The 18553-nt window shown below is 42.2% G+C and overlaps 2 protein-coding genes and 1 long non-coding RNA gene across 5 annotated transcripts; all 3 read left to right on the top strand.

Annotated features, from left to right (window-relative positions):
* Positions 1 to 4429: 4429 nt before the first annotated feature.
* LOC306785756 (cilia- and flagella-associated protein 46-like) lies at positions 4430 to 7922 on the top strand (the record flags this gene model as incomplete). Its single annotated transcript, XM_079280209.1, has 4 exons — positions 4430 to 4564; positions 4678 to 4790; positions 7560 to 7641; positions 7826 to 7922. The coding sequence occupies exons 1-4, from the start codon at positions 4431 to 4433 to the stop codon at positions 7920 to 7922; spliced, it is 426 nt and encodes a 141-aa protein (XP_079136335.1). The 5' UTR covers position 4430.
* Positions 7923 to 8256: 334 nt separating this feature from the next.
* On the top strand, positions 8257 to 8786 carry LOC306786126. Its single transcript, XR_013772463.1, has 3 exons — positions 8257 to 8325; positions 8427 to 8486; positions 8669 to 8786. It is a non-coding gene; the product is annotated as an uncharacterized lncRNA (long non-coding RNA).
* A 483-nt stretch (positions 8787 to 9269) lies between these two features.
* On the top strand, positions 9270 to 17642 carry LOC306785564 (serine/threonine-protein kinase mTOR-like). 3 transcript variants are annotated; one of them, XR_013772428.1, is made up of 6 exons: positions 9270 to 9409; positions 9611 to 9719; positions 9903 to 10135; positions 10624 to 11738; positions 12612 to 12751; positions 17123 to 17642. XR_013772428.1 is itself a non-coding variant. In XM_079279989.1 (4 exons), the coding sequence occupies exons 1-4, from the start codon at positions 9281 to 9283 to the stop codon at positions 10831 to 10833; spliced, it is 681 nt and encodes a 226-aa protein (XP_079136115.1). In that variant the 5' UTR covers positions 9270 to 9280; the 3' UTR covers positions 10834 to 12307. The 3 variants fall into 3 exon arrangements, 1 of the variants encoding a protein (XP_079136115.1); XR_013772429.1 differs by having other exon boundaries at positions 10624 to 11763; XM_079279989.1 differs by lacking the exons at positions 12612 to 12751; positions 17123 to 17642 and having other exon boundaries at positions 10624 to 12307.
* The last annotated feature ends 911 nt before the right edge of the window (positions 17643 to 18553 follow it).

Raw genomic sequence — 18553 nt, 5'->3', positions numbered from 1 at the left:
CTCTTCTCTTCTTCTCCTCTACAGAAAACTGCTGCAGAAGAAATGTTAGGAGCTCACTTCAGAGAAATTGTACAAGATATGGAAGACTATTTGAATCCACTTCTCACACAGTTTGACTTCTCATGCTTAAGGTGAGGTATTGTATATGTCTGGAGGTTTGTCCTCTACAAAGGCTCGACATATTTCTGTCCTATGTTGTCGTCAGATGTGAGGTAGCTCAGCCCGACTCATCCTCACCTGTCCTCACCTCCCTCAGAACCCAGGCTGCACCACCACCAGTCCCTCAAGTGACCACAACCAAAGAGAAAGAAGAGAAGGGGAGCTCAGGTAAAGGAAGAGCATGTTGGTTGAGAGCTTTCTTGTGTCTGTGACACCCTGAGGGCCTTGTGTATCATATGAACATCCAACATCTGCTGTGATTCTTATCTGTTTATTGGCATGGCAACCCCATCAGCAGATTTCTGTTCACCCCCTTCAGGCCAGTGTTGTGGCTTTACATGTGATATAATGTGATAAACGTCGATTTACACACACAACTTGATAACTCTGTACTTTTACCAGGTGCCGTGGAGATTATAGAGCCGCTGAACTCTTTTTTTTTTTTTTCAAAGAATGAACTCTCTACATTGTTGGAACAGTCACACAACAGTTAGAAAGTATGGATTTCAGATGTGCAGCCATACATGTTAAAGGTTAAAGGCAGCAACATCTTAAAGATTAAAATAAATGATGGGTTCTGAGAAAATGTGTGTACTTGTGTGTGTGCAGCTAAATTAGCAGCAGAGCCAGGGAAGTGTGTGGTGTTGCTGGCAGACAGGAAGTTGCTGGAGTTGCCTCTGGAAGCGTTGTCCATCCTGCAGGACCACGGCATCTGTGTCTCGAGACTTCTCCCTCCAGCTCCTCCACAGTCGCCTGAACAGAGAGGAACCAGACAAAGGTACTTTTATCATTTGTATGTTGTTGGTATCATGAAGTAATAGAGTAGCAATGAATACGATTCTTTCTTCAGCTGTAGATTTCTGCTTCATATTGCAGGCCAGATATTGTGACGTAGACGTGGCGGGTAAAGTTAAGTAGTAAGAAACAACAAAGTGTTGAACTGGTGGACCACAACGAAAGAGGAATGAAACTAAAAGATATGACTTGTTATGAAACATATGAATGTTTAAAATGTGGCAAAGATCCTGTAAGAACAGGTTTCCTGATGGGAGGAAGAAGACCATACAGTCTGAGGTGTCTTATCTATTGAACTGTTCATAATTAGTGGGCTTTTTGTCCAGTATCAGTGGATTTTGCCTCACATCATTCCCCGTCATATTTATGTAAATAATTGCTTACATTTGCGAAAGCATCTTGATGCTTGGATTTCGACTGCAGGCAGCCATCCATAGAATTGGAACATGTTCAGGAGAGAGGTCCGTTCACATCCTGCCGGCATGCTGAAGTGGTTGTCCATTTAAAAGTGGCCATTGTGATGCAATTTACAGTCAGGACTGTGGGTTTAATTGCCCAGGTGTAATATATGTAGGACATATAATGCTTATGCTTTTACATTTTTCCATCACGGTGTGAGGTATTGTTTTGTTACATTTTGGAAGTTCAGCCTCCTATAATAAGTCGATTTTCTCATATTTGCCCTATGGGGCAAATTGTCCTTGATTCCATTGCAGTGTTTGATGCAATATATCAAAATCAACGTTGTTGCTAATTCTTATCATATCCCAGCAGTTAGTCTACAGAAAATAAATACATTTCCTGTTTTCATAAAAGAAACAGTGGCATCGTGTAAACAAACTGGCATTCGAAGGGCTAACATTTTGAAAATGAATATTGAGTATTTGGTGGTGATGATCAGGACTGAAGCTTGTTAAAAACATTTAACTTTTAATATAATATCAATATATCATTTTATGCCAGTAGTCCCAGTTCTGACGCAGACATTTTTGTACTCCAAGGACATGAGATCAACTTTTTTTTAGGTTGTGGCACAAGGTGGCCAATGTTTTTAATGTTTTACCTGCTTTATCCTATAACAAAGCTAGCTATCCATAAAAAGTACACAGCTGACATGTAACATAAATATAGAGCCTTAAATTAAACAAAATTGAAACTGCGTGCTTAAAGGAAAAAAGCAATTAGCTGTGGTTGATTTGCAATTACTGTCGTCTCTCATTAATAAGAATAGCAACATTGTTCACCAATGTATTGTTAAAGGTACAGTGTGCAGCAATGGACTAAAATGTCAAAAACTATCTTTTCATATTTCACTATCGGAACATAAGGCAAGTGAGCAACAAGTACAGTTGTGTTGTTAGAGAGGACTGTTCAATGTGCTTCTGGTCTCATAAATGTGTCACAACCGTTTCAAAGCTGGAGTTCTCCAGTAAAGCCAGTATGACTGTCCAGTATGAAGGTATATTTGTGTCTTTATTACGCAAACAAAAAATGTTTTAAGAACACATTTCTCGCACTGCAATCAAAAATCAAGTTTGTAAGTAAAAATATATAAACTGAGTTAGTTTTGCTTATGAAACGGATTTTTGGCTGCAAATCAAAATCCTTTGCTCTCAAAACAAAAACCTTTGCTCTCAGAAAATGATGGATGTAGTGGGCGGGGCATACGCTGCTGAATGAGCCAGGTGTTTTATTTATATATATATATATATATATATATATATATATATATATATATATATATATATATATATATATATATATATATATATATATATCCCCTCATTTGCAGATTCATCAGCAAAATGTAACCTTTCAAATACTCGCTTATTCCGCTTCTTCTAGATTTGTCACAAAAACAATTCTCCAATTTCCTAACTGCCCTCCGGGTGCTATGATTGACTCTTTTCTATCACTTAATACGAGGCTAAATGGGCTCACTTCAGTCATGTATGATCACATTTTCAAGCTAAACCCAACTTGTTTGGACTCCCGAAGGGACATCCGGGACCAGGACCTCAAGATTACCACGTCAGATCAGCACCTCCTCTATGAGTCTGCTGCAGTGCAAGATTTACCGACGCAAGACTAGCCAAGATATACCCTGACAGAACTGATATGTGCAACCGATCAATCAACAATGAATAATCAATTAACAATCAATAGTCTGTGTTTTCATTTGCTGAGCGTAATGGATATCGCTGCTGTGAGGAAACTTTTACAACTCTCCTTCACTCACCAATAAATGTCACTGACTTTGCAGATGCTGACTTTTTTTCTTTTCTTTTTCCCCCAGTCTCAAACGCTGTGTAATCTGCCCCGCAGATGTATTAATTCTGCTTCCTGTCTGTGGCAGTTGAAAGTGACAACAAGAAGGAGACCAAAGGTGGCAAGGGAAATAAGGGGAAGGCAGATCAAAGACAAGCCATCAAAGTGGTGAGTTCAGTAAATGAATCTGGGCCTGCCAGATACGGACGGCAACATTACTTTTAACCTGCAGTCAGCACCGGCAATTATTTATTTCCTCTCGCCTCCCTTTTAAGTGTGGTTTTTCAATCAATTACATCATGTGTTTTCGTAAAGATCCTATTTCTGGCTTCTGAGCGTTTATCCTCCTTCATGCACCACTTTGCTTGTTTACAACCAACCCCTTCCTTTCTACTTACATTTCTGTTGCTCCGTCTCCTCTGTATTGAACTACACTCTTGCATTGTTTCTCGCATATATATATATATATATATATATATATATATATATATATATATATATATATATATATATATATATATATACTGGGTACACTTTGTTTGTCACCATCTCTGGTTCAAGCTGTAACTCTCGTTTATTTTCCCAGATACCTGTGAATCGTGTGTTGCCTTCTAACACCTTCCCAGTGGATGCGCGTCACATGAAATGTATCTTTTTATTTATGTTTTTGTGAAGTATCAAACCTATTTGTGTGTTTTTAAATTGGCTGTTTTATTTGTGTTCTTGACACGTATTTGTAGAAATGTTGGAGTATTGTTGTTAACATACCCCCACAGATATTGTTGACCCTCACAATGAAGGCAACTTTGGTAAGAGAGATGATGTTACACATTTAAAGGATTAATAAGGCAGAATATTGATGTGTATTAGTAAATCCAAGAGTGGAAATGGCAGAAAGATTGTGTGTTGCTGGTGATCAATTACAGTACAGTATAGCTCCAGCCGCTTTTCTTTCGTGGATGCTGTGTTCTGGACTGAAGTACAGGAGTGCCGGGATGCTCTACTGTGATTAATGTTCTTTTCATACTGTATTGCAGCCGGGCATTGGCCCAGCTCGCTCTGCATGTCAGCGCGTAGCCTCTCAAAGCATCCTTCTCCCTTTTACAATACAGTATTTTACTTCATTTTATTCGACTTTTGTGGCCTCGTATGAGTCATATTCCAGCTCCCGGTTCAGTGTCGCCCCTTTAGCGGTGTAAGGATCCGTCATGTTTGTATGTTGTTCTCCATCTGGCACAGAAGGGACCAGTCTGAGCGTGAGGATGAAGGAGATGTTGGAAACCCACAGCCAGCATTGTAGCCATGTGTGGGAGGGCTTCATGGGCAGCAGAGAAACGCCCAGGTCAGAATGCAATGCAGCACGTCTTTGCACTGAGCGTGCTCAGAACCAACTGTGTTTGTGACATTACAATGCACCTCATCTGCACCGCTAACCCTTCCCCAATATGTATCAAGTGTGTCCGAGATGGAGCAGCTGCTGTGCAGATGCAGTGCCTTCATTTACCTGGGGATGGAGCGCTTCATGGCAAACATCCCACCGGCCAAACTGGCAGCCTTCAATCTGTCTGGTACTGTACACCCAAACAGCATTTCTGTACAAATGAATGTAGGTACGTTGTTTTAAAATGTTGAACATGTCCAAATGTACGACAGCGTATTAGGGCCATTGTATGTGTAAAAAAGAAGAAATTATGAGAAAAACATCTATTTCTGAGATTGAAGTAATACAATTACAAATAAAAAACACATTTGGATATTCTCTGAGATTTAAGTGGTAAAAAAAAAGAGTTTACCAGAAGGAAACTAGAATATTCTCTGAGATCATAACGTAATAAAAGAAAAAACTCTGACATTCTCTGAGGTTAAAGTCTCAAATTTCTGAGAAATGAAAAACGGAAAAGTCCTGTTTTTTTGGTCACAGAACCATAATGCTTCACTCAGGTTGGCTCGACCTCATCACACCACAGATTGCCATGTATTTTAACTGCAGTGGATGACATCATCAAATTGTACTTTGCAATCGGATTTAGCAATAAAGGAATACTCGTGATTTTTGCCCAGAACCACCGTATTACCAGCAGCATCCAGCCTTCGAAGAGAGTAAAGTGGACTTATTCAGAAATTGTAAATTATTACTTTAATCTCAGAAATTCAGAGCTCTTTCAAAAATTGCACATATTTAGCACTTTCCATTTTTGGATGAACCAAACTTAACACAGCCTATAAAAAAAAAACTGTTTTTAAAAATACATTGACTTAGAAACCTCCACACTGCTAAATACAATATATAAATACAACGACATCAGGGACATTGGTAAAAGAACCTGATACTATGTGTACATATGTATGCGCATCCAGGACTCTGACATGTACAAGGCAGCCCTCTGATGGGATAGACGTGCAAACTGTTATGGTTTGAGTAACAAAGATTGAAAAAAGATTTCCCTTGATGTTGCTGAGATAGTTACTATCTCACAACCCTCTCAAGCTAATATGAAAGATCACTATGAAGGTTACTGTGTCGTATAAAACACTTACCGAGTTCTATGTAACCACACTGCTGTTTGAGTTATCTAAAGCCGTTTTAAAAGGTGTATTAGGAAGAAAAGTAAGGCGTCAAAACACTGTAATGGCTGAATGACTGACATTCGGAGCGGAGCAGTTTGTCGATGATGTAAGCAGTAAATGGAGCAGTGGGCTTAGTCACTTCAAACCCATCAATCTTTTCGTTCCCTGTGTGGTTATAGACGTAACCCTGTCCTGCAGCGAGAGATCAATGAGGTTTTACTTACGGATCCCTGCTACACTTTAACATTCCCACAGCTTCACTCGTCTCAAAATATCTTAAGATTGGCTCTCTGCTCTTTATGTGGTATTTTAACACGGATATTTGCTGAATCATTTCAGCCGAAAGTCACTGTTGCCTCAGTCAAATGATGGCTGGAGAAAAATAGAAGTGGAACCTTTATGATTTTCTTTCCCCCCGGAGTAGTCTCAAAAGAACCCCTGACCGTGGTGATTTATTTACAGCCGGCGGAACAGGAAGCGGAATGCGTCTCCCTCTCCTCGCGCACTAGAGGAGGGCCTCTTCCCTCCCCCAGCACTCGTTAGATGAAGAATAAGCTGCCCCGGATCACCTTCCAGTCCCTCACCCCTTCCAAGATATACTTCACAAAAACAACACGCCTTCATCTTAATGGCTCCCTCCGCCGGCATGCAAAGACTGGGTGGACTCAATGTGATCGACAGAGTGTCAGCTTGGCCCTTACACATGGCCGCAGGCCAGACATATGGGCCTCCCGCCAGCCCGGCGCTGTCGTGCTGCTAACTATAGCGCGACTGACACCATGGTCTGAGTTCCAGCTGTTACCTCACAACAAACCGGGCCGCTCTTAATTAGCCATCAGGATAAGAAGAGCCGATGGCAGATTTGGGTGTCATGCCGTACCACCTGCACTCGTATCACAAATCACTTTGTCTTGTTTAAGTAATGATATTATGCTTCTTAACATGGGGGGGGGGGGATGTTTCGGCCCCAGGCTGCTGAATAGCAACAGACCGTCATTGTATATAGGAGGTCAGACAGAATAGCTGCGAGGCCTCACTGACACACACCTGGTGTCCGACACGAGCGTTCTAGTCTCGTCCGAGTGCTTGTACAGTAGAAAGCCTCTATTTTGTGTTCTAATAGATGGACTGTGTCACTGACAGCCACAGCATTTTAAAGTGTCATAAGTTCAACCTGTTATTTACATCGTACACTTATTCAATTCAAATTTTGAACACAATGGATCGATAGTTATTTTTCAACACGGACAGCAACGACAACAAAAGACAGGAGGTGATTAACTATTTACACTGAAACGATGTCATTAACCATGAGCACGCTGTGTGTGCGCTGGCTGTGCACTGACATGGCTGGTGTGTGCAGCCGACGGTGTTAACTACTAATTAACAACTAATCGTTAAACCTGTCCGGTTCCAATTTAGAATTCTCACACTTTGTCTAAAAACCTCTGAAACAAGTTGGTATAAAGAGACTGAAAGGTGTGTGTCAGCGTTAGTCTCACGCCTCTGCTTCACCACGTTCTGAGCACAGGCCTTATCCTTCATTAGTCTCCTCGAGTAGACAACATCATTGGGGGTTGTTTCCATATTTTGAGCTCAATGTGTGTCTCAACTGTTAATACTTGAATGATCCCCTTGTTGTTTTAGAATATAATCATTGTGTCAGCATACAACTCTTATGATTCTTAGAAATTCTCCTCCTTCTGTTCGTAAGAGGGTTCTGTTAGTTGTCTAATAATAATGATGAGGATGACGTTTTCTCTCCTCAGAGTGCCGCCTGGCTCTGCTCTTCGACCTGACTCAGAACAGTGCCAGTGTTCTCCGCCAATCGAACCTCGACATGTCCAAGAGGTAACCGCTCTATCGAGTGAAGCTCAAACTCAGTTTGTCAAAAATCCTCTGCACTAACCTTTCTATTAAGTAATGACATTGAGTTCCTGTATTGACAAGAACACAGTACAGCTGTTGTTTCAAGAGCGGCTTCAACCACAGCTGCTCTCCCCCGAGCACATCTGTCCTCTGTCTCCATCACCAGCCGCCGCGACTGTTCCTCACAAGGCGGCCGGAGGAACACGGAGTTCTGCTGCTGCCTCTCGTTTGTCAGAAGCTTCGGGGAGACCGTCGCACATTGAGAGAAAATGTATTTATTTTTCCCTTCGTGACGGGAATCAGTTAGCCAGGCAGAAGCAGAAGGGTTTACCACGAGGCAAAGCATCATGGGAATACAGTAAAGAAGGAAAAAATAGAATTAAAGTAGTTTTAATGACATTATTTTCATATGATGTATGAAAATATCCCAAATGAACACTGCAAGCGGCTACTTGATTACTATGAAGGGATTGTTTTAACAGCAGTTGATCACTATAAGCTGTTAACACTGTGTTTCTCTTCCGTCCAGTGCAGCACAGCTGGACCTGGAGAAACCCCTGGAGACCGCTCTGCTGCTGAGTTTGTGTGGTGTCGGCTGTATTGTCCTCCACCAGTGGCACAGCAGCCTTCAGCAGAACACACGCACGATGCTCAATGTGCTCGACAGTAGGTTCTGGCCTTTTCTACATTTCCCACCACGTACGATCCACCTCATACATTGTAATTTACAGGTGTGTGTGTGTGTGTGTGTCCACGTGTTCATGCAGATTTACTGAGGGTCAGGCAGACCTCTGGCCAGACCGTCCACGCCCTGAGGAGAGGGGACGGTGAGGTCACAGGATCACATGACACTGTTCATCCCACTCGCGTCCTCATTTAGCCTCACGTTGGCATTTCTGTTTCCTGTAACTATGTCCAAGTGTTCCTCTGTGTGTGAGGCTCTGGGCTCTTTGTGAATTCAGATAAGCTTCAGATATAGTCATGGCTTCCTCTGGCTTGTTCTCTGCAGATCAAGTGCTCCGCAGTGACTCGGAGGGAGACGATGCTCGCCACAAAACCACTCTGGCACCAGCAGCCTTCAACTGCATCGTCTATGGCCTCCCGAACTTAATTGTTGCCTAATACGCTGTATATCCTCACTGATATTTCACAGTTCAAGATCATTTCTGAATATCAGCCGGCTTTGCAAATATGAACTAAAGCTACTGTAACATGAGGGGGCGGGGGGGGTAGATATTTCATTGAAGGTGATCCATGACCTCTACGTTTTCCATCGTCAAAGTTTTTAATATTGTTGTTACTGTACACAGCAGACGTCAGGTGCAACGTGCTCTGTGCTGTGGGAGAGGGTAGCTCACAGAGGTTCCCCTCACCCTGTATGTATCCTATTCATTACATGACCAACGTTACTGCTCATATCGCTCCGACAAGTTGTACACTCGGGATCAGATAACAACAACATTGACCTGTGTAAACAACTCAGGACGGATATAGTCTCTTTCCAAGTATGGTATTTGAACTTGTTATTCTTTTCTTTGTTGCATTTCCTTTGACGACCCAGGAAATGTTAGCGAAGGCATAAATCCACGTTATATGTCTCCTTGCAGATTAAGCCATCCAAATGGTGATCATGTCAGGCACAGCCACTGTGCTGCAGCAGTTTATCAGTGGGCTGAAGAATCGAAATGAAGACACCAGAGCAAAATCTGCCAAAGAGCTGCAGCACTATGTGACCACAGAACTCCGAGAGGTAAACATGGATGTAATAGAAACCTGCCACTAGGATAGGATTACAATATACTGTTGTTGCCCACAGCTGACTGATCAGCTGTTTACACTGATTCATTGTGGATATGAAGACTTTTTAGACACCTAGTTTTCTTTTTTTTTCTTTCATTGTACAAGTCATCAGTTATGCTTTTTCAACACACATTTTTTGTGCCTTCCACAGTTAAGTCAAGATGAAGCCACTACATTCTACGATGAGTTAAACCACCACATATTTGAGCTGGTATCCAGCTCTGATGTGAATGAAAAGAAAGGAGGGATTCTCGCCATCGGTAAGCCGTAAACTTCGACATGCCAGATTAACTTCATTCAATTTAACTTTTGATTTACCAACGATCTGGTGGAATTGTCCAGAGATAAGTGACTGTCCTGCATGTATGTCACATGAAGATGTGCAATACAGCACACAGTATGTGTGAAACAGCATATTACTGAGACTCAATCCTGTGTTCCAGTGAGTCTGATTGGAGTGGAGGGAGGCAATGCCACCAGAATCAGCCGCTTTGCCAATTACCTGCGCAACCTGCTCCCGTCCAGCGACCCTGTGGTGATGGAGATGGCCTCTAAAGCCATGGGCCACCTGTCTATGGCAGGGGACACCTTCACTGCAGAGTATGTGGAGTTTGAGGTGAAGAGGGCCCTGGAGTGGCTGGGAGCAGACAGAAATGAGGGCCGACGCCATGCTGCAGTAAGTGATTCACAGACGGCAAGGGCTGTGTTGTTTGTTGTTGAAATAAAGCCACTTCTTGGTGGTGTTTACAGTATGTGTGGTGGAGATGAGGGCTGAGGACAGTTTCACTCAAAATTGTCCCATTGACCCGTTTTTACTTTGTAAAGCAGCACAAAGCTAGAGTACTTTTATTTTAGTGGCACAGTTTCCTCCGGACACATTCATCTCTCACGCTCTCTTTACCACATCGTCCCCGAGTTGATGGTGAATGGACACATCATTTTAGCAACCAAATATAACATTGTTATGACAACACATTTAAGATGATGACGGAACAGTACACACACAATTTATTTCCAGTAGCACTTTTTTTTTTTTAATTCTAAGGGTTGATATTAATTGCCGAGTGATGTCTCAAAGCACAATATTTACACATATTTTACACTGGAAAGACCCAAGAACGGCAATCAATGCCCAGCTGTGAAATGCTTTCCTGTCCTCTCCAGGTGTTGGTGTTGAGGGAGCTGGCTGTGAGCGCGCCCACCTTCTTCTTTCAGCAAGTGCAGCCCTTCTTTGACAACATCTTCTACGCAGTGTGGGACCCCAAGCAGGCCATCCGGGAAGGGGCTGTCTCTGCACTGCAAGCCTCTCTCATCCTCCCACCACAAGGAGACTGTGTACCGTGGTCCTACGCCCAAAATCCCTGTATTCACTGAAGGAGATCCTAGGGAGTTTGCTCGGCTTAAGGTTGCCCTGGAGAACCTGCTGCCTGAGGATGCTACAGAGCGCTTTAATTATCAGATCCTGGTGGACCACCTGAAGTATGAGGAGGCACTGCTCATAGCGGACTCCTACAACAACTCGTTGCAGCCCTACACTGACACGATGGCTAGCCTCATTGAAAACTATGGCCAGCCGCACCAGTTAGCTCTCAGAAAAATCGCTGACCTGATGGATGCCCCGAACATCGCACGTGGAGACACCTGTGGGTTCAAGCAGTTTGCACTGCGATTGAGAGCACTAGTTGGTATGTGAGATCAGCTTGGGGACAGTGGACATACTGAGCTTCACTGTGGGTCACATGTGACACGGCTGTTGTCCAAGCTGCCTCAGGATATGCGGGCTGAGTTCAAGAGGTTCCTGTACCCCATGCGTGTTACCATCCCCAACCTCTTCCACTTTTCAGACTGGCTCGACTATGAGCTGAAGATTCAAGAGACTGTGTACGTTTCACTGTACAGAGAGGATAAGAACAAATCAGGACCACGGCCAGAGAATTACCGCGACAGGAGCAAGAGTGGCAGGAGCACCAGCATACTGCCACTACTGCTTAAACACGCAGCACATTCTCGACCAGTGTGTAAGCTTTGCACAGCTGACAGTGGAACAAAAAACAGCCTGGATCAAGATCAACAAAAGATGCTGGAGATGCGGCCGCTCGCACCAGGCTGCACAGTGCCGCCTGAAGTTTACATGTCAGAAGTGTAAGGGGAAGCATCTGCAAGTTCTGCACGATGTGAATATAAAACCTGCAGCTGAGAATACGTCCTGCCTTGTCAGCACAACCAATGACGTACTGTACTTGGACAGACGGTCCGGGTGCAGCCAAGTCCTACTCAAAGTGAGTAAGGTGTTGCTGCGCAATGGTGAGCACACACAATTGCTTGTTTGACTATTGTCAATAAACCTCTCAAAAGGAACATCTTGTCTGGAGTGCATTCTGATCGATGCCCCCTGGTGGCCACACCTTTTAATGAACCACAGTAAAAATATACAGTCCTTTCCCAGTCAATACAACAACCTATTTAGGCCAACAGTATGTACCTGACAGTACTCTTCTTCCTCTACCTTGGTTTGTTGCAAAGTAAAAACACAAATGTACCTTGAAGTTATTTTCTATGTCGTTCCTTATTTTGTTATCATCTGTGCCTCGCCAGTGTTGGTAAGTTCTATATGATCATTTTGAAATAAACTACAGCAGTGTTATAAAAAATTATAATAATTCATTAATTTATTATTCATTAATGTCAGATCTTGTTCCCTTGGACCTACATGTATGTATCATTACGTTCTGCACTGGTTAACAATCAGTAAAGATTTCAATTATTTATGATTTAGTTTGAATTAAATTGGGAAGAATTATGCTGCACGTTGGGGCCATAATCTAAAGCTTTCCCCATTTTAGTTATATCAACATGTAATATTATGATTATCAATACGTAACAGTACTAACAGTAATGCCTTTGAGTCAAATGAAAATCAAAGACATTAAATTATAATTTCACAATATTTATTGTATATTAATTGTCATACATAGTCAGATTATCAGAAATATTTTGACATTGTTTCAAATAAAAATACATATTTAGAAAGTTTGTCATACATTGATTTTTATTGTGCTGCTCTATAAATAAACAGTATACATACAACACAACAATGTAAAGGTCGTATAGTTGAGTTCAAAGTATTCATCTCTTGTGTTTGTGTCTCACAGGGCAGGACTCCTCTGTGCTATTGGCTCACTCGTGGGGCAGCTGAGAGTGGACGTCATCCAACCATCATCCCAGGAAGACCCAGACCCACCACAGACCACTGAACCACTCTCAGCACCCCAGAGAGTCAGAGACCCAGCGGGTACGGTGACGTCCTCCTGCCGCCCCCCCCCCCCCCCCCCCCCCCAACCCGCTCCTCCACCCACTGCCTGCAATTGAAATATTGTTAATAGTGTTGATGTTGATGGAAGTAGAAGTGTTGGAAGTGTTGTTGATGGAAGTAGAAGTGTTGTTGATGGACTGCGGATGGGAAGAAAGTGTTCGTGTGGCGTGAGGTCTTGGTCCTGATGGACCGCAGACTGCATGAGTTAAGGTGAGAGCACCTTGGACGAGAATGTCCAGTAATTCCACAGAAGTTAACTGAAAAGTTGGAAGTAAGTCCGCTGGAGTTGTTCCCCTGATGTTTATGAACTCCTCTCTGGTGAAAGAGCTCTGGGTATCGCAGCATAAAACTGAATTAAAAACAAAACAATGCGCACCAACACGTCGAGGCAGCCGTCCGCAGCGCAATCTTGATGTATAAAGAAGCGATACTTAAAAGCTCTGCTGCACGATGCTACCTATCGTCAACCCCGCCAGACGCGAGGGAAGGCGTCTGGTGTTTTATCAGTCCGAGTCTGACCTCTGGGGAACCAGGGGCGGAGCCTCTTCAGGACGTTCCACACCAAAAGGGAGGGAGCGCGGATGGCCAGTGGGAAAGGGAGGAGGAGTCGGCAAGCGGTAGAACCCATCCCAGAAACTGCTAGGTGGTAACCGCTGGGTGAGAGGGTCATCTTCATCCTCTTCTTCTTCCTCCTCCTGGTCAGCTGGGACCAAAACGTCACCGGTCCTCTGCCTCTTCACACTTACCTGCTCCGTGCGCTCCTCTTCCCTGCTCCTCTTGGTGGACTCTGCTGACCTCTGGGGGACCAGGGGCGGAGCCTCTTCAGGACGTTCCACACCAAAAGGGAGGGAGCGCGGATGGCCAGCGGGAAAGGGAGGAGGAGTCGGCAAGCGGTCGAACCCATCCCACGTTGTCCGCCATGCATGCACCGCCATGTTTCCACAGCAGGCCAGAACGGACAAACCAAACACGGGCTCTAGCGAGAACCTTTCACGTTTCAACGTTAGCTGAAGGTAGGGATGGGTAACCTGGAATTAAAAAGGGCCTCCTAACAGAGTTTGGATTGTGTGCGGCCCCTTTAAGAATTAGGATTTGGGAGTGACGCGGATATGAAAGCTAGTTTATCTGTCTTTCCTTTACAAGCAGGACAATTATTTCTCTCTCTTCATTTGAGAGAAGTTCATATTTGTGTTGTCAACGTTGTTGAAACGTGCTAAAATCTCATATCATGTCGGCATTTTCAAAAAACTCCATGCAACCGTTTGAAAACTGTAAAAAAAAACTTTAAAAAATAGAATAATTCTAAACTATGCATTGAAAACATGCTAATATCCCAAACTGCATCAACACATTAACATCTTGCAAAATAACTTTTTATTACAAACCTATAACATGTAAACTCGTTTGTTAAAATGATCGGTTAAGTTACGTGACATTCGTAGCTGACAAGCTAGCTAACGTAACCGGGAGCTTAAACATCACATGTTTGTTCATAGTAGTAGTAACTGACAAGCTAGCTAAGAGCTACCGTTAACGTCAGCTGACAAGCTAGCTAAGAGCTACCGCTAACGTTAGCTAGCTTGTCAGCTAACATTAGCGGTAGCTTAGCTAGCTTGTCAGCTCGTCTGCCTGCATCCGACCGTAGTTAGCCTTGGAAACTAACTTTGAATGCCTTCACTTTCAAACCTCAGAGGTTGACTAATATCTTACTGAGATTGTGACGATTTTACAGATGATTTATACTTCATATTATGTCCATAAACGCTCTGTAGAGTATTGTGTTTGATCAAGCCATACATTTTCAATGTAATATTATTCTTCAGACTATTTAGTCTATTCTATACATGTTCACACTCGTAGCTTAGGTCTTGTCTTCCAATTTATTTTAATATAATACATTGTTTCCTTTGAAACTGTATTACATGTTGACCTATTTTGCATGTGTCCAATATCAAACCATTAACAGCATACACTTATTTGAAATAAATATGTAATAATATAACACATTTAGGCTATTTGTACATCCAGCATTTGGTTATTTCATCATGTTTTCATTATCATTACAAAACTTGGGTTTCTCCAGCAGCTGGAATTGGTCCGGTGACATCATCTACATGATGGATGGTAGAATTCTTGGAAGTTTAAGAAATCACCAACTGAAGTAGAAGTAAAGAAGGAAAACTGAGGGAAAGTTGGTTCAACAACAGACAACCTTTATGTGGACACAAATAAACATTGAGACACGGGTAACCTTAAAATAATTGACTCTTTGCTCCACAGAATCAGACAAAATGTTTCCGTTGCTTTTGACATGATGACATTTTAAATGAACACTGTGGCTCATCTTGCGCAATTATTGTACACAAGTACATGGAAATAGTCCACTGGTTATTTTGGTGGGGTTAGGGTTAGGTTAGGTTAGGACGGCCAGTTACGCTATTGTTCGCGCTAAATTACCCCATTTAAAACTGCAGTGTTACAGGTGTGTGAAAGGTGTTACGTCGGTCAACAAGAATTTCAAAACTGCTTGAATATTAGAAAAGCAATACGTCCGTACGTTTCATTTTACCGTCACTGTAAATATGCCACATATTAGTGTCTTTAATGAACAACTAACCCTGTGTCGAAAGTAAAATGCTGAACAGAGCCACCATCCGTGTTTGTAGTTAGGGAGCGTTACCAAGCAACCCAAGAACGGATGAGACTACGGTAAACGAAGAGGACCAAAAAGGCTTGTTTGTATTGATTGACTACTAACTTGAGTTCAAACAACTCACTGTAGTCTCTAAATTCAAATGAAATAGACTTATTTTTACATCTCTCTCACTCTCTCGCTCTCCCCCCCACTCTCTGACTCACATAAAGCACCTCTTTAGGCTCCTGGTCCCAACGCTTCTTAACTTCAAAGTGCATCACTAGAAATCAGGCCACTCAGTGTGCAAAAATAATTTACTTGGTCAAACCAAATACTGTTACTGATGTGATGGGAGAAAATCGTGAGGCAAGGCAAACTACAGTGGCACTCCCTGCCATGGACTCGGAGTTCCTAGTTAGAGGGTTAATTGACAGAAAGATGTATTACCTGCCAGAATTTCAAAGCAGCATAGATGGCTCCTCAGTGGCCCTCAAGCAAAGTTGTTGAGCAATTCTTTGTGGAACCTGTCTAAATATACACAGGACTAAAGATCACCAGATCATCTGCATACATGATGTGATTAACCAGAGTATTTCCAATCATGCACCAGTATTACAGGCTGTCAGTTGCTTGGACAGATCATCAACATACAGATTAAACAGAACTTGTCTGACACCATTGCTAACCCCAAATGGGGCTGACACACTTTTACCCCATTTTACTTGCATACTCTGGTGCGCATACCAGTAAGCCAGAATTCTCACAATGTATGTGGGGACACCTCTTTGGCTCAGTTTAAAAAATAATTTACTATGATTAACACGATCAAAAGCTTTGGAGGCATCAATAAAACACATAAGAAGTGATGAGTTTTGACCTCTGTATTTGTTTACAATTTCCTTTAAGGCATATATACACAAGTCAGTGCCATGTTTGGCTTTGAAGCCCAACTGGTGATCTGTGGAGGTGATGAAGTCCTGTATTCTGTCCAGCAGAATTCTTTCTAGGACTTTTGACAGGACGCTGGCCAAAGCAATGGGCCTGTAATTCTCTAGGCTACATACTTTACCAGCTTTGTTTTTAATGACTGGCACTAAGAGAACAGACAGCATTGAGTCTGGTAACAAGCCGTGAACCATGAAGCCAGTAAAACAAATAGCGAGGAGAGGAGCTAACCTCGGACTAGCATATTTAAGGTGTTCAGCAGTAATATGGTCTAAACCACTTGATTTGCCTTCAGACAGTTTATTGATAGCTTGGTGCACCTCATATGATGTAATTGCCATTGACTCATTACTCTCAGAACTGTCCACGCTATACAAATCGCTTTAAATATATAATATATTATTATTTACTGGAAGAGTCACTTGACCTACTTCATGGTTACGTGACAATAGCTGACAAGCTAGCTAACAAGCTAATGTTAGCAGGAGCTCGTCTGCTTGCATCCGACGGTAGCTTGGAAAGGAACTTTTAATGCCTTCACGTTCAAACCTCAGAGGTTGACCAATATCTTACTGAGATTGTGACGATTATGTCCATTAACGGACCAACAGGAGCTCAAGTAGACAGGTTGTGAACCTGAAATATCACTTTAAGTCCGGTAACATTACAAACGTTGAGATTAATTACACGGATAAACTACATTTGAGTATTTTGCTCCTTTTGTTTTGTGGTGTGAAATAAAACTAACTCTACATTTTGTTTTGTTACAGGGAGCCAGGAGCTGAGGGGGGAGAACGACGGCCTCTTCACCGGAGACAAACATTCAGCAACCGTAGCTTGGAATTAAGACATCAGTCCATTTGTAATATCTCCATTCTTGTACTTAAAGCTACAATGAAATTAGCTCTCATACTATATAAAGCCTTTACTAATAGGACAACCAGTAGAGAGGACAATACACTTCTGATGTGTTATTGTTGCTGTCACACAGATGACCGTTGTGACTGTCACCTTTTTCTTTTATTTATTTAAACCCACAATAAGACATCCATGTAAATGATTTCTATATGAATTTGTGTGTATTCTGCTGTGTAAAATGTGTCAATCTTCTAAGTTTGCATCCTTGTGTGAATATTATTGATAAATGTTTCTCTTTTCATCATTTACTGAATGTGATTTGGACAATTTTGGAGAAAATAATCCTTCAGGGGAGGGTGACTGCCTTGTAAGCAGAAAAAGGGACAACTTATAGAAAGAATATAAAGTATGTGCATATGTGTTACTGCAAGTTAATAAACACGTTTGCTGATATTTGTTTTGCTGCTGCTGTTTTTGTTAACTGTCCTCTGCCTTAGGATTGCAAGTATCCAGGCTCTTTTCTCTACTAGAAAGATTCATTGAGAAATAAATAAATGTATATATATATTTACTTAATCTCTCTCTCTCAATTTCCAATACAGATTTGTTGTATTAGAATAAGCAGAGACAACTAGCTGTACTGAATGGCAATAGAGCACTGGAAGATAAAATAAAAATAACGAGTATAAATCAAATACAAAATATATTATATATAAGATAAAATAATTCATATTTCTCTCTGTCTTGGCTAATCGCACGCACGCACTCACACACGCACGCGTCACTGAATGCCATGGAAACGGACCCACCCGAGGTTACTTGAGGCCTCAGAACGTTCTGATCGCTCACTCTGCACTTGGACCTGAGCGTAAACACCTCTTGGACATATCGTGGAGAGCCGACTCTTTGAGTTTTTAACTTCTTGAGAAAAGCTACTTTCGAAACTTGTTGGAGAAACTACTGTCACTACTCTTGGACAACAGAGGCGCCTGAATATCTTCGGCTGAAGGAGGAGGAGCACCTGTGGGGAGTGCGCTGTGAGAGATGGCCCATAGCTGTGCTGGTAAGACAACTTTTACATTTATTTTCGTATTTTCCTTTTGATTCATCCCCTTAAAAGCATTTAAAGCATTCTCAGTTTAGAAATCAGTGAAAGGTGAACAGTTGACACTATATTATCAGGCCTGTCGGAAACCGACACTCGTGTAAGTTGATTATTCGAGTGACAGAATGTCTTAAATGTGGCTGGACGTCTGTCGAATGTGTTCACAATAGTGTAGATGTTTAATTAAACACAGTTATTTTGGTTTGAAGGCATCAAATCTACCTATTTTAACATTAAA

This window comes from Melanostigma gelatinosum, assembly GCF_949748355.1.
Source record: "Melanostigma gelatinosum genome assembly, chromosome: 12".
NCBI lineage: Eukaryota > Metazoa > Chordata > Actinopteri > Perciformes > Zoarcidae > Melanostigma > Melanostigma gelatinosum.
The sequence above is the reverse complement of the archived record's forward strand: the minus strand, read 5'-3'. Positions and strand labels throughout refer to the sequence as shown.